Here is a 13,082-nt window from a genome sequence, read left to right as displayed (position 1 = left end):
TAAAAGCAGAATTCTTTTTCTATCCTTCAGTGTTCTGTTTGTATATTATTATGTCCAGATAACAAGGTAGAGTCTTTGAATACAAATAAACAGTGTATGTGCTGAACAGAGCCAAATGATGATAGCTTCTATTTCTTTCTAAATGCGCGTTTCTTTTTCTTTTTTTCTTTTTAAAGTACATTTCAACTTAAGCTGGAGCCGACCAGTCTTGCTTTCTTTTGCTTTGCTTCAGCATTTTTTTATAAAGTACAGCTGTAAGCAGAGGAGTTTTGCATAGACTGAATGCCACAGAAATCTGCAGTAAATAGTCTGCTTTGTTGTAGATGTTCCTAAGCAGTATATTTAATGAGTAATGATCTGTTTACTGATGGAGAATACCTTCTCTTTGAAGAAGGCTTTCATCCTAGCCAGCCATGGTTTTTTTGGTACTGTAAGTAATTGAACTGGCTGGTGAAGTGACTGCTGCGGTTTGGCAAAAGCTGATTTGTCATGCCTTGTTATTTCAGTAAGGAACATTTCTGGGAGCTTGAGTTCTGTAAAGTCCTTCTGGTAAACCTGTACTGTGAACAAATGCTTGTTACCGCATTTATTAGAAATACAGCTTAAAGAGATATCCAGCAGTGAAGCTAGTCAAATTTAAGGGGAAAGAAAGGTGAAATCAGTTTGCAAAGAAGAGACTATCACTCTGCAAATGAATCATCATCCAGATCTGTACATACTGCTGATGTCCCTGAAATTAACAATGCTTTTTATTAACGCTTCAAACTAGCAGGCATTTCTTTATACAAAAGTTATTTTTTGGGGGAGTTAAATGATTTTTCCTCTCTGAGAGTGGCCCGTCCTTCCCACTAAACTTGTAGGAGTTAGCCTGTGTTTTGAAAAGAGATAATAATGGTGACTTATCTAAATAATCATTATCGTGTCTCTGTATTTCAGCACAAACACACGTTAATCCAAAGCAGCACAGTGCTGATAAAGATGAGCTCTATCAGAAAAGCATCCCAAAGAAGGAGCACAGCGTGAAAGAAATCCTGAAAATGGAATCCAATCCTCCAAAGGGTAAAGACTTCTTCCAGACCAACATTTCACCAGTTACTCCAGAAAAAGACTTGGATGACTTGCGTAAGAACTATAGCCCAGAGAGGTGTTTCTTCCCTCGAGTTGTCTACCCAATCCGACCTCACATTCCAGAAGACTATCTGAAAGCTTCCTTAGCATATGGGATGGACAGACCCAGCTACGTTACTCACTCGCCCATCCAGTCATCTACTACACCAAGTCCTTCTGGGAGGAGCAGCCCAGACCAAAGTTTAAAAAGTTCAAGCCCTCACAGCAGTCCAGGGGTCACAGTCTCACCTCTGGCACCTACGTCCCAGGAGCACAGAGAGTCGTACTCTTACTTGAACGGATCCTACGGCTCAGAGGGCTTGGGGTCTTATCCTGGATATGCACCCCCCAGCCATCTCCCGTCTGCCTTTCTACCGTCCTATAACCCCCACTACCCCAAATTTCTGTTACCTCCATTCAATATGAGCTGTAATAACCTGAGCGCTTTGAACAATATCAATGGCATCAACAATTTCAATCTCTTCCCGCGGATGTATCCTCTCTATGGCAACCTACTCAGCGGAGGTAGCCTTTCTCACCACATGTTGAACCCTGCCACGCTCCCCAGTTCACTGCCCAGCGAAGGAGGCCGTCGTTTGCTGCAGCCTGATCATCCAAGAGACTTCCTCATACCAGCACCTAACAGTGCCTTCTCTATCACAGGCGCTGCTGCCAGCATGAAGGACAAGCCGTGCAGCCCCACCAGCGGGTCACCCACAGCTGGTACAGCAGCCAGTTCAGAACACATAATGCAACCTAAACCTACCTCAGTGGTGTTGGCCGCCACCGGCGGTGAAGAAGCCATGAATCTCATTAAAAGTAAGAGGAATGTGACTGGTTACAAAACCCTCCCATACCCACTGAAGAAGCAGAACGGGAAGATCAAGTACGAATGCAACGTTTGCTCCAAGACCTTTGGCCAGCTCTCCAATCTGAAGGTAGGCAGTGGAAAATAAGGTGCACAAGCCTCCTTGGAAGGCTCTGATTTCTCCCTTTGGGTTCTCTGGGAAAAGCAGGGACAGGCCTCCCGTGTTTGTTGGGCTGTTTATCAGTCTGGGCCTAATACTGCATCTCCCACCAAGAAAGAACGGTTGCAGAGATAATGCCTTGATATTGACGCCACCTAATTAACTAGATAGCAGTGCATCTTGGCAATGGGAGGCTTCTGCTAACTTTAGGAAACATCTGAAAGTGCTTTCATTGTGGGACTGGAAACTGCAAATTGTTAATTGCTTTGTTTCTCCCTAGGTGCACCTCCGAGTACACAGCGGAGAGAGACCATTTAAATGCCAGACCTGCAACAAGGGCTTCACCCAGCTGGCTCACCTCCAGAAGCACTATCTGGTACACACAGGAGAAAAACCCCACGAGTGTCAGGTATGTAACACACCACAGAGACAACTTCCCTTGGAGGCCGAAGGGGTGCCAGGGCTCGTGCCCTCCTTGCCCTGTGTGCACAACCCGCCTGGCGGGCTGCCTGACAAGCTGCCCAGGATTCAAATCCATGCCACAGCTGTTTCCAGCCCCGCTGCTTCAGTGTCTGTGAGACAGCAGAGTTGCCTTTAGCCTGCTAGGGCAGCATCCATCCACCTGATACGGTTTTGCCATCAGCCATACTCGAAATGCTCTTCAGCAATATTTAAATAAAAAAGGTGGGGATTTTTTTTCCCCCGGTGAGAAAGTGTGAAGATATAAAAAGCCGCAGCTTCATCCTGCTGTCTCGTCCTAGGTGTCTGTGATCTAAACACAAAATCCCCTCCCACTCACTCACTGTTTCTCTGCCACCCCCCATTAGGTTTGTCACAAGCGGTTCAGCAGCACCAGCAATCTCAAAACCCACCTGCGGCTCCACTCTGGAGAGAAGCCTTACCAGTGCAAGCTGTGCCCAGCTAAATTCACCCAGTTTGTGCACCTGAAGCTGCACAAGCGTCTCCACACGCGGGAACGTCCCCATAAATGCATCCACTGCCACAAGAGCTACATTCACCTCTGCAGCCTCCAGGTCCATCTGAAGGGCAACTGCCCGGTCGCCCCTGCCTCCGGCCTCTCGATGGAGGACCTGAATCGAATCAATGAGGAGATCGAGAAGTTCGACATCAGTGACAATGCCGACAAGTTGGAAGAAGTGGAGGACAATATCGACTTAACATCGGTTGTGGAGAAGGATATACTGACCATGCTCAGAAGGGAAATGGAAGGAGCTAATCTCAAAGTATCTTTACAGAGGAACCTGGGAAATGGACTTATCTCCTCAGGATGCAACCTTTACGAGTCTTCGGATATGTCAATTATGAAGTTGCCTCACGGTCACCCACTACCTCTGTTACCTGTAAAGGTCAAGCAAGAAACAGTTGAACCAATGGACCCTTAAGACTTTTTGGCAAAGTGATTTTTTTTTATTTATGACTTGGCAAGTCAGGGTGCCTGTAGCAATTGCTTGTACATAGTTTCAATGCTGCAAAGCAATCTTGGCTTACAGTAGTTTCCCTACGCTCTACAGCTGAAAGAAGGAACTCCAAAGTTACTGTTTTCTCAGGGCATAAAAAGAGGCAAAGGACTGTGCATTGCCTCGCCAGTTACTAAAAGACAATCATCTATCCATAATTATTTTTTCAATGATAGTACTTCATAATTTATTATGCAATTTATCATTCTAAAAGCAATAATTAGAAAAATGTTTACAATGACTGGAAAATTCATTGTAATTTTTACTTTAAATGTTTTTATTTTTTGTTTTATGGCCATTCTTTGTAGATATTTTTTCTGCACATCTGTTTTAAGAACCTAAGATTGGGGTTTCAGTAACCGTGTTTTATGTACCAGTGTCTTTTAAACAAATGTGGTTTTTTGCATTGCCAAAGTTGGACATTTGACATACAGAATCCTAGATCAGTTGGTTTGAAAAAAAATGCCGTGTACTTTTATGTGCAAATCACCCCATTGGGATTGAAAAAGAAAAAAAAAGAGTAAGAAAAGGGTAGCAGCAAGCAGAGAAGAAACTGGTTCCCCAGCCTCTCTGAGGATGGGAGAGAGATTCTTCTACCTGCAGCTCTACCCGGAACAGATGTGGCACAGCAAACACCTACCTGCCATGGACAATACCACAGGTTTTTAGAAAACAGCTATAGCCCCACACCTCGTCATGTAACTTTATGACCAAAGGAATGCATCAGCTTAAAGTGGCTCTTCCAAAATTAAATATCACTTACATTCTCCTATTCCAACAGCAGTTTAAAAGCAAACACACCATTATTCTTAATATTCTGCCTAAAAGGAGTCTTTTGGCAGATTTCTTTCTTCTCTCTCTCTCTCTCTTTTTTTTTTTTTTTTTTGTTTTGCCCAGAGCCTTCCAGGGATAAAATAAATAAATAAATAATGGTCAGATTCCCTGAGAATTAAGGGGTTTGGTTTTACTTGTGTTTTCCTCTCCCGCTTTGCCTGGGTAGAAGTGGGGAACAAAGTCCTTTTCTGGCACATACATTTTTTTTCTTTCTTCCTGTACAACTCAGATTTTTCTCAGTATTTGTGTTTGTACATTTTGTGGTTAATTTAATTAAAGAAGAAAAGGGCATTGCAAAGTTGTTGAACAACAATTACCTCAGTACTTGTGTCCAGTGGTGCAGACATTGCTGTTTTATCTAAATGCTTTGCTACTTTAGAGAAGAAACCAAAATGTGCACAGGGAAAGATAGAATGCACGTCCTTTTATCTTTTTGTTTTGCTAAGCCCAAAGATGATATGGTGACATTTGAGGTGTAGCAAAGAACACATGTATATTTATAGATATATTTATACCACTATACTATATATGTATATGTATATATATTTATACCACTTAAGTTGTGAGCCAAACCATGTAATAAAACTTATTTTTCATCTAAGTGTGAAAATCAAATGTTATCCAGTTTTGCATATTACCAGTGACCTCAAAACCAGAAGGTTGTACTAAGGCATTTATCACTTGCAAGTGCACATGCACAGTTGTCCATGTGAAGCCTGAACTTGCAAACGCCTGATGTGAAAGCCATCATTCACACGGGGAGTCTCAGCAAATTCAGTGGGAAATACCATGTTTGCAGGACCGGGGTCTCCTGTCCCCTGCTCTCCTGGCACTGTACACTGGGGGGAAGAGGCGGGTGGTCAGTGAACAAGCAGCCAGAAAACTTAACCAAAAGAACTTGAAAAGAAGCCAAATGCTACCCGTGGGTGGTGTAAGTACAGAACAGAGTGAAGGATAGGCTGAGAGTTAGTGGGGATGAGCCCCTAGTCTCGTCTTGCCCTGCCGTTAACGAGTTGCATGGTCAACTCACGTAAATCTAAGTAGCGTTATTACAGTCTTCCCCGCCAGTTGTATTTTTTTGTCTGTTTATATTCTTATAAATTTTAAGGTCTCCTGCTTCATCAGTCCAGGATTTGGTGATTTTTTTTCCCCATCAAACTATTTTAATGCCTTCTGTTTAAGACAAACAATCTTGACATACACGTCTCTTTACACAGCTTTTGAAGGACTACAGTTCATTACATTTCCACTCCTACAACTTGTGAGGCTGACATCTTTTAAATGTAGCAATAGTTCATAAATATAGTACTTACTTGTAGGATAAACCAAAGTATCACTACTCTGTCACTGGACACACACTTTTCCTATATTTGCCTGTAGTGCTTTCTTGTATTTGATACAAATTTTACAAGAATTTATATGCATCAGCTTTAAGAATTGTTACTTCTCTTTACTGTTTCCCCCTTCCCTTAGAAGTTTTACATGTGAATGTAGCAACAATCAACAGTGTTTTGGGTTTTTTTGTCTCTCTTAAGAAAGACTCTGACCAAAGTTAACAGGCTTTTTACTTTGCTAGAACAACAAACTATCATATGTTTACGTATTGGTTTACATCATTATTTATGTGCAAATTGTCAAATGTAAATTAAATATAAGTGTTCATTGCTTTACTGATGCTTCCCTTGTCTTCAATCTCTCTGCACTGACTGCGTGCACAGCTTCGTTCCAGGGCGCCTTCCCCTCCTAGCCGCAAACACACTCCGCGCTGACGGCGATGATGTCTCCAACAATGCTGACTTCTTGCCTTTGTGGGCTCTGATTTTCCATGATTGAAAGCTGCAGACAACAATGCCAGAGCTAAACACCCTGGTTTGTTAATTATAGTACTCTCTTCAGTTGTAGCCAATACCTTAATACATATATATATATATATATATTTAAAATTTGTCAGTGTTTCTATGGAAATACGTGAATGCTATCTGCCTCTCAGATATATGAATAGGGTTCTCATTTACATTTTTCCAAATGATTGTCATTTCTGGCCTGAAACTGTAACCACTGGGACCACAATGACACACTCAAAATGTCAGCATGAGACCACTTAGCCCTGTATCAGCGTGGTGGGAACAGCATTCAAAACAAATGTGGATCTGTTTTCACTGCAAGTGAGATGCGAATATGAACCAAACCTAGGAGAAGGTCAAGTGTCCTTCTCCCACCCCCACCCCCCCAAAAAAAAAACAAAAAAACCACTCAGACAAGAAGTAACAACATGCTAGGATGCCTCAGAAAGCGAATTCAACATTTGCTACTCCCATCATTTACTGTGAGATCCAAACCAGAAAGGCCATGTGCTGGCCTTCCCTACCTGAACGTTAAAGAAATAATGTGCCGTCTCATATTGAGACACTCAGAGCTGTACGATGCTTTAAAAGTATTTCACTGTCCTCTTAAAATTCATTTAAACATCTGTCTCAAGAATTTGACATCCTGCCAGCGCAGAGCTGTGGAGTTAAGAAAACCAGAGCTCCGTTGTCATAAACGTGCCAAATGCAGCATGTTATATTCCTATATTCGACAGAGCTATTGCTGTAATAATTTTTTAAAAAAACATAGGATAACCGTTACCGCCATAAATCATACTTCATTACTTGGCAAGGCATTCGTTTGCGCTGGAGAGTTATGTCCTGGGGACACTTGTAAGCTTTAGAAGATGTTTAATAAAACACATTACATAAAAAGACAATGCACATTATAGATCGCAGCCTCGCGAGGCCGAGCACTGCTGCTGGTGCAGTTGTTTCTGGCAGACCCACGGCCAGCTAGAAGTCACCAAAGGAGCGTGATGTGACCAGAAAGGTGGGGAGGGGGTCAGAAAAGACAATGGTGACAACGCCGGGATGGCTAACTGCCTGAGCATGAGGAGATTTGGTTGCTCTTGGTTGGTTTTGGTTATTTTTGGATGAGACCCACAAGGCCGCATGCCCCCTGGAGCTGTTGGCTGGGGCAAGTGACCTTGATGTCCACCTCACGGGCATCGTCACCAAAATTTGGGGACCAAGCGTGACGTGGCAGGGAGAGCAGCATGCGCCACTGCTTTGCTAGCCCGTCTGTCTCACATGGGGGACAGGAAAACGACAGCTGAGAGCGTATCAAACGCAGCTTTAAGGAGGATCCCGCCATTCTGGCTGGTTACAAAGCCCAGTAATCCCAAACGTGGGCAATTACGTGAGGTTGAAGAAGAAAACGTGACTCACCCGCGGGGCATGAGCCCGTCCTGCTCCAGTCAGCAGCTGCGGGTACATGGAGTCGTCCCAACACGTGCTGGCACTGCGCTCCTTGCGGGACGGGACCCAGGCCTTTGCTGTTGTTTAGAGGCATGACATTAGAGTGAGGGAAATAGCTTGGGCCGTAATTAAAGGCAGCCAGGAAGCACTTGGCTAATTACTGCGTGAGCCAGGGCTGAGTGGATGTGGTGCGGCCGGGGAATGCGCCCGTCACAGGGCAGGTATCCGGCAAACAGAGGCTGCAATGGGAGCCTCGGAAAAACTTGCCGACCTGTTCCAGGAGGTTGCCAAAAGGTTTCCCTCCAAAATGGCTGTCCCGTCCCTTCCCACACACGGGATCCCTGTCTGGGCCCTGGCACAGCCGTGAAGGCAGGGCTGGGGAGGGCTGGCAGGGGACACACGGCTGCCTCAGCTGGGATGTGTGGAGCACAGATGGAAATTTTGGAGATCTTCGCTGCCAAGTGCTGACCAGCCCTGTCTGGTTCGTGGGACAGCAGAAAAACATAACTTTTCATCAAGGGCTTGATACTTCCCCAGAAAAATGTGAGTTTAGTTTTTCGTAAGATGCTGAAAAAAGGACATCCTACGCACAACACAGCTGCTGCCATTCAGTTCTCACCAGCAGCATGTGGACATGCAAACGGCACAGCTTCACATCCATCGAGGCCATGGTCACAGTAACTGCAGTCTGTAGCTGAATAGGTGATATTTTTGAGCATGCTGCACAACTCTACTGTCTCTCATTTTTAACAGAGGTTGGGGAAGACTGCTCAGCAATTCACAGTGGTGCTGGAAGGGGAAGAGGAGGGGGACCACTGAGGCTCACCGAGCCCTTGCTGCCCAGGTGTGTGTGATGGGCACAAAGCTGTGCTCTTGTCCTGCTCCAGAGCGATCAGAGGCTGATTGCATCCCCACCTTCCCCACAACAGCCTGCAGCATGGGCAAGTGGAATGGCGCTCTGTGCAGGAAAACCCAGTGCAGGGAAGACAGGATGATACTTTCCACCGCCAGACAGCATGGGTTTTACCAGCTTGGGTCATTTGGCTCTACGAACTCCAGCCTGGGCAAAGGCTCGCCTAGGCAAGATCTATGCCCCTGGAGCATTGTCAGTGGCAATGGGGCACATTCAGGGGACAGCACACCCCTCAAAAGAGACACCACTCCCCCTGCCCCGCAAGCTGGAGGCCAGGCAGCTCCGTGCCACGTGGGCGCCGTGGCCGTCCCTCACCTCGCTGGGTGCGCGCGGGGAGATGGTTGGGATGCCGAGCCACTTAGGTGGGTGTGACCAAATAGCCCCATTGAAGGGAGCCAAACCAGTATGACTTCCTTATTGTGCAATGATTAATAAGGGCCTTCAGCTCTTCTTCTTTTTTTTTTTTTTTTTTTTTCTTTTTCCATTAATTGTGACTAGGCAAGTCCTTGATCATTTCCTTATCCCAGTACCAAGTGAGATTCCTTACAGCATTCCAGCCCCAAAGTGGCTGCACTTTGCTGGGGAGTGAAGTGATTCGTCTCACACTGAAACCACGCACGGAGAAATAAAACACTGAAGGTCTCTTCCCCACTTTGCCTGTGCTGAGGGATCAACCATCATGATGTGCCGGAGGGGACACAGCATTGGTGCACCTCCCATATGAGATTACACATTAAGTCCTAACTTAAATGAGCAAAGCAGAGAGGAGCTTTTGGCAGGAAGATGAGCAGGCAGGCAGAAGTCTGTTCAGTACTTTTTGGGTTATAGACTCAGTTCCCAGACTTCTTACATTTTTTTTATGGCAAAACTTTCTGCTTGAGAAGCACCCCTCTGCAATCCGCAGGCAACATTTGCCTTCCCCTGTCCTTAGCCTACCTTGTGCATTCAGGCAGCATTTTTTGAAGGGCAGGTTCTGCACATATTTACGGGGTAATGCAAACAAGACCTGCTCTTTTTGACAAAGCCCTTTGCAGGCACCCTTCCCTCCGCTAGGCCCTTACCAACAAGGGAAGGGTTTGCTTCTGCTGCCTGCGCCGGGGCCGTGTCTGAGGCGGGGACCCACCAGGCTGGGTGGCTCCTTGGAGGGGTTTCGCTGTGCCTGCAACCGGTCACAAAAACAACACAAGCTACAAATGGGGTAGAAACTGTAACCAGGTGTGAAAGGGAGTGAGGATACATGAAAAGTGAAAATTTGCCTTTTTAATAAGCCGTTACAAGTTAGCTGAAGGTTCAGGAGGCAACTCGTGCCGGTGCTTGTAGTCATTCAGAGAGGGCTGAGTGTGTGTGTATGAGTGTGTGCGTGTGTGTTGGTTTTTATTTTATTTTTTTAATGAGACCAAAGGGTGCAGAACGGGGCTCCTTTTCTAACCTGTACTGCAGAAATTTGTGCATGTCTGTAGCTGTGGGTGTTATGTGTTTTCTACTTTGAGTGGTGAGTTTCACTTTGATTCTGCTCTCGAGAGCCGCGGGGACAGTTTGCACTTGCCTTATCAACGCAGAATCCAAAGAGTTTCAGCATGCCCCGGCCTCCTGACACTGCAAACTGAGAAAAAGCGCTTCCAGCACAGCCGAGCGAGCAAGGTGATGGCCAGAGGGCTTTTTCTCACCAGAGCATCCCGACCCGCCACAGCCCCGGCGCTCAGCCCTGCTGGGCAGGGCCATACACCGCCTCCAGAGCCACAGCCTCGGCTGTGAGATGCCCTGGGGGAGCTGAGACAGGGCCTTGGGGCTCTTCTCCTACATCCCCATTGCCCCAAAACCCTGAGCACCTCCTGGGGCCCCTGACACCAATGCCCAGCACTGGGGGTCTGGTGTGGGAGGCGCTTGCCCATCCCTGTCTGCCCCCAGGCTGGATTCCTGGACCAGCCCTGTGTAAGCCTGGCCACAAGCTGCTGGCCAAAATTGTGCCCATGACTGGAGATGGCAGCAAGGGCAGGGCCACGAAGGGTGGAAGGGTGTTTCTTGGCTCTTGGGAAGGGGCTCCAGTTTGGCTCCGGAGACTCGTGGCCTTCACTGTGCTCACCCACGCAGCTGATTTCCAAATTATGTTATCTTCACATCTCTTTACTAAAACACCCATCTTAGACTACACACCAACGTCCATGCTACCCACCCAACCACCCCCAGATGGTTGACCAAGAGGTGCCCCACATCCTCCATCCCTGCACCTCCTCCACAGGGGATCCTGCATGGACATGGCCCCAGAGCTGTGAGGGTTTGTGGCCCCCAAAATCCTGTTCCTCACAGAGAGCAGCAGCCCCTCCATGTCCCCACCAGCTCCTACCCCAGGGCATGCAGCCTACCGCCCTCTGCAGCCCTTCTGGCTTGAATGTGCTGGAAGTGCTGCCCTCAACAGAAGCCCCAGGAGTCTTATCTAGGAGGACGAAGACATGCAGGGTATTTCCCCCAAAATCTGCAGCCATTCTGCAGGAGGTCAGCCCAGCTCCCCTGAGATGTCCCCCACCCCATTTCCTCTCACCCTCCTTTGGTGCCAGGCACCAAAATTTGCTGTGAGGCTTGTTCGTAAAATACTTCAGAGGTTCTCAAATGAAGTTATGACCTACATAGCAGCTCAGAGCGATATGCAGATTTCCTCCCTCCCTCAGATCTGCTTGAGGTTTTCAATCCCCCCCGCAGATACAACATTCAGGAATGACTGTGTCGTTCGCTGCACAGTCACTTTTCTTGCTCGAGCTCAAGAACGAGCCCAGGGCTTGGCACAGAGCAGCCTCTGCAGCACGGATGACCCTGCCCTGGCACACAAGCCCCCGGTCTGCTCCAGGGCACAGGGACGATCCTCATTCTGCTTCAGCTCCTCACACAGAGGCACGCTGGGGAGCTACAGCTGCAGGCTGTGCTGAGGGCTCTTTGGTGACCTTCAAAAACTCAGCTACTTGTCCAAATTAAGGAGGATGAAAAACAAGCGGCCTCCCTGACCACCAAACCCATTCTCCTGAAGCAGCAAGCACCCCTGCAAAATGCTGAAGAACTTCATCAAACATGAATCATAGAATTGTAGCATCACAGACTGGTTTGTGTTGGAATGGACCTTAAAGCCCATCCAGCTCCAACCCCCTGCCATGGGCAGGGACACCTCCCACCAGACCAGGTTGCCCAAAGCCCCGTCCAGCCTGGCCTTGAACACCTCCAGGGATGGGGCATCCACAGCTTCCCTGGACAACCTGTGCCGCTGCCTCAGCACCCTCTGGGTGAAGAATCCTAAATCCCAATTCTCTGCTGCTGCCCTCCTGCTTATGGCCTCCCTCAGCATGTTAGCTACAAATGGAAGGAAGGGAACATCCCAAACCCATGTGGGGTCTGACTCCAAAAATATATTCAGGGATGGACCCAGCCACAGCGTTGAGCTACAGCTTCTCATTTCCCCCTGGTCCTGGAGTATCTGAGTCCAGGAATGCCTGTTGATGCCCTTTCTAATGCATTTATTTTTAAAATTCATTTTTCAATGCAGTTGCAACTCTAACACAGTGATAAACATCTACACAAGGGAATGCAGCCAAGTTTAAGCTTATCGACCAATGGAGATTTAAAGACAGACTATTTTAATCTAGAAATTTCAGTATTTCAAGGCTAAGTTTTGTAGCAAGAGCTCACCCCAGGAGCCAAGACCGCTGGGTTCTGGTTTTGGTACCTTCATTAACTGGCAGCAAGGTCTGGAACAAGTCAGTTGACCTTCCCATAGAACACCCGACTCATTTGTAGAATACGTACAGGGCCTGTGCAAGCTGTGGTGTAGTACTAATATTTGTACCTTGCTTTGAGATCCTCCAATCAGCAGGAGCATGTGTTCTTGTTGTTCATAGAGAGAACAGGTCGCTTATATTGTTATCTGCGATATCGCAGTATTTACAGGTCCTCACTTACGGGCGACGACTGCCCTGAACATAACAAAAACTCTCTCTGCCCCAAGGAGCTTACAAACTAAGCACTATTAAAAACCCGAAAACCACAGCGGCTAGGTGCAGAGCTTAAATTTCCATTTTCTCTCAGCATTTTCCCACGAGGGGATCGCATGTGAGAGCACACAACACAGAGTCAGATCACGCCTGGTTCAGTTGCTCTGGCATGCCATTTGGCAATACAAGAATGACATAAATTAAAGTGAAACCTCTTCACCTCGGCCGAAGTGAAAATGTGAAGAGCGAGGGGGGTGAGGAGGAAGGGGGGATATTGATCTGTATCTACTCAACAGTCAGACCAGTGGTGTGGCAGCAACAAAAGACATGCATTTGCTTTTTCAGTAACTAATAATCTATAGAGAACCATTTCCTTTTCTGCTGTTAAGATAACACATTTGCCACCTCAGCTGCATGCAAATAATTCATGCCTCTGCTTAACTAATTTACCTCTTTGGTAAGGCAGAAGGGAAGAAACCTCCCGCCAGCCTCGGCTGACATGCACACTGAGAAACGAGCCA

The 13,082-nt window shown here is 46.8% G+C and overlaps 1 protein-coding gene and 1 long non-coding RNA gene across 9 annotated transcripts in view; one reads left to right on the top strand and one right to left on the bottom strand.

The window, feature by feature from the left end:
* Positions 1–6,057, top strand: part of PRDM1 (PR/SET domain 1) — a 111,396-nt gene extending 105,339 nt beyond the window's left edge. For all 8 annotated transcript variants that reach the window (XM_080586976.1, XM_080586975.1, XM_080586977.1 and 5 more), the window contains 3 exons: positions 937–2,045; positions 2,356–2,484; positions 2,903–6,057. In XM_080586976.1, the coding sequence (XP_080443102.1) occupies positions 937–2,045; positions 2,356–2,484; positions 2,903–3,478 (1,814 nt within the window). In that variant the 3' untranslated portion in view covers positions 3,479–6,057. The remainder of the gene's footprint in view (positions 1–936; positions 2,046–2,355; positions 2,485–2,902) is intronic.
* On the bottom strand, positions 4,401–11,776 carry LOC308192928. The gene is made up of 2 exons (XR_013949229.1): positions 7,645–11,776; positions 4,401–6,223 (listed from the first exon to the last, which is right to left on the bottom strand). It is a non-coding gene; the product is annotated as an uncharacterized lncRNA (long non-coding RNA).
* Between the last annotated feature and the right edge of the window lie 1,306 nt (positions 11,777–13,082).

Source organism: Anser brachyrhynchus (genome assembly GCF_964034855.1).
Source record: "Anser brachyrhynchus genome assembly, chromosome: 3".
In the NCBI taxonomy this organism is placed as follows: domain Eukaryota; kingdom Metazoa; phylum Chordata; class Aves; order Anseriformes; family Anatidae; genus Anser; species Anser brachyrhynchus.
This window is presented reverse-complemented; position numbering and strand designations above follow the sequence as displayed.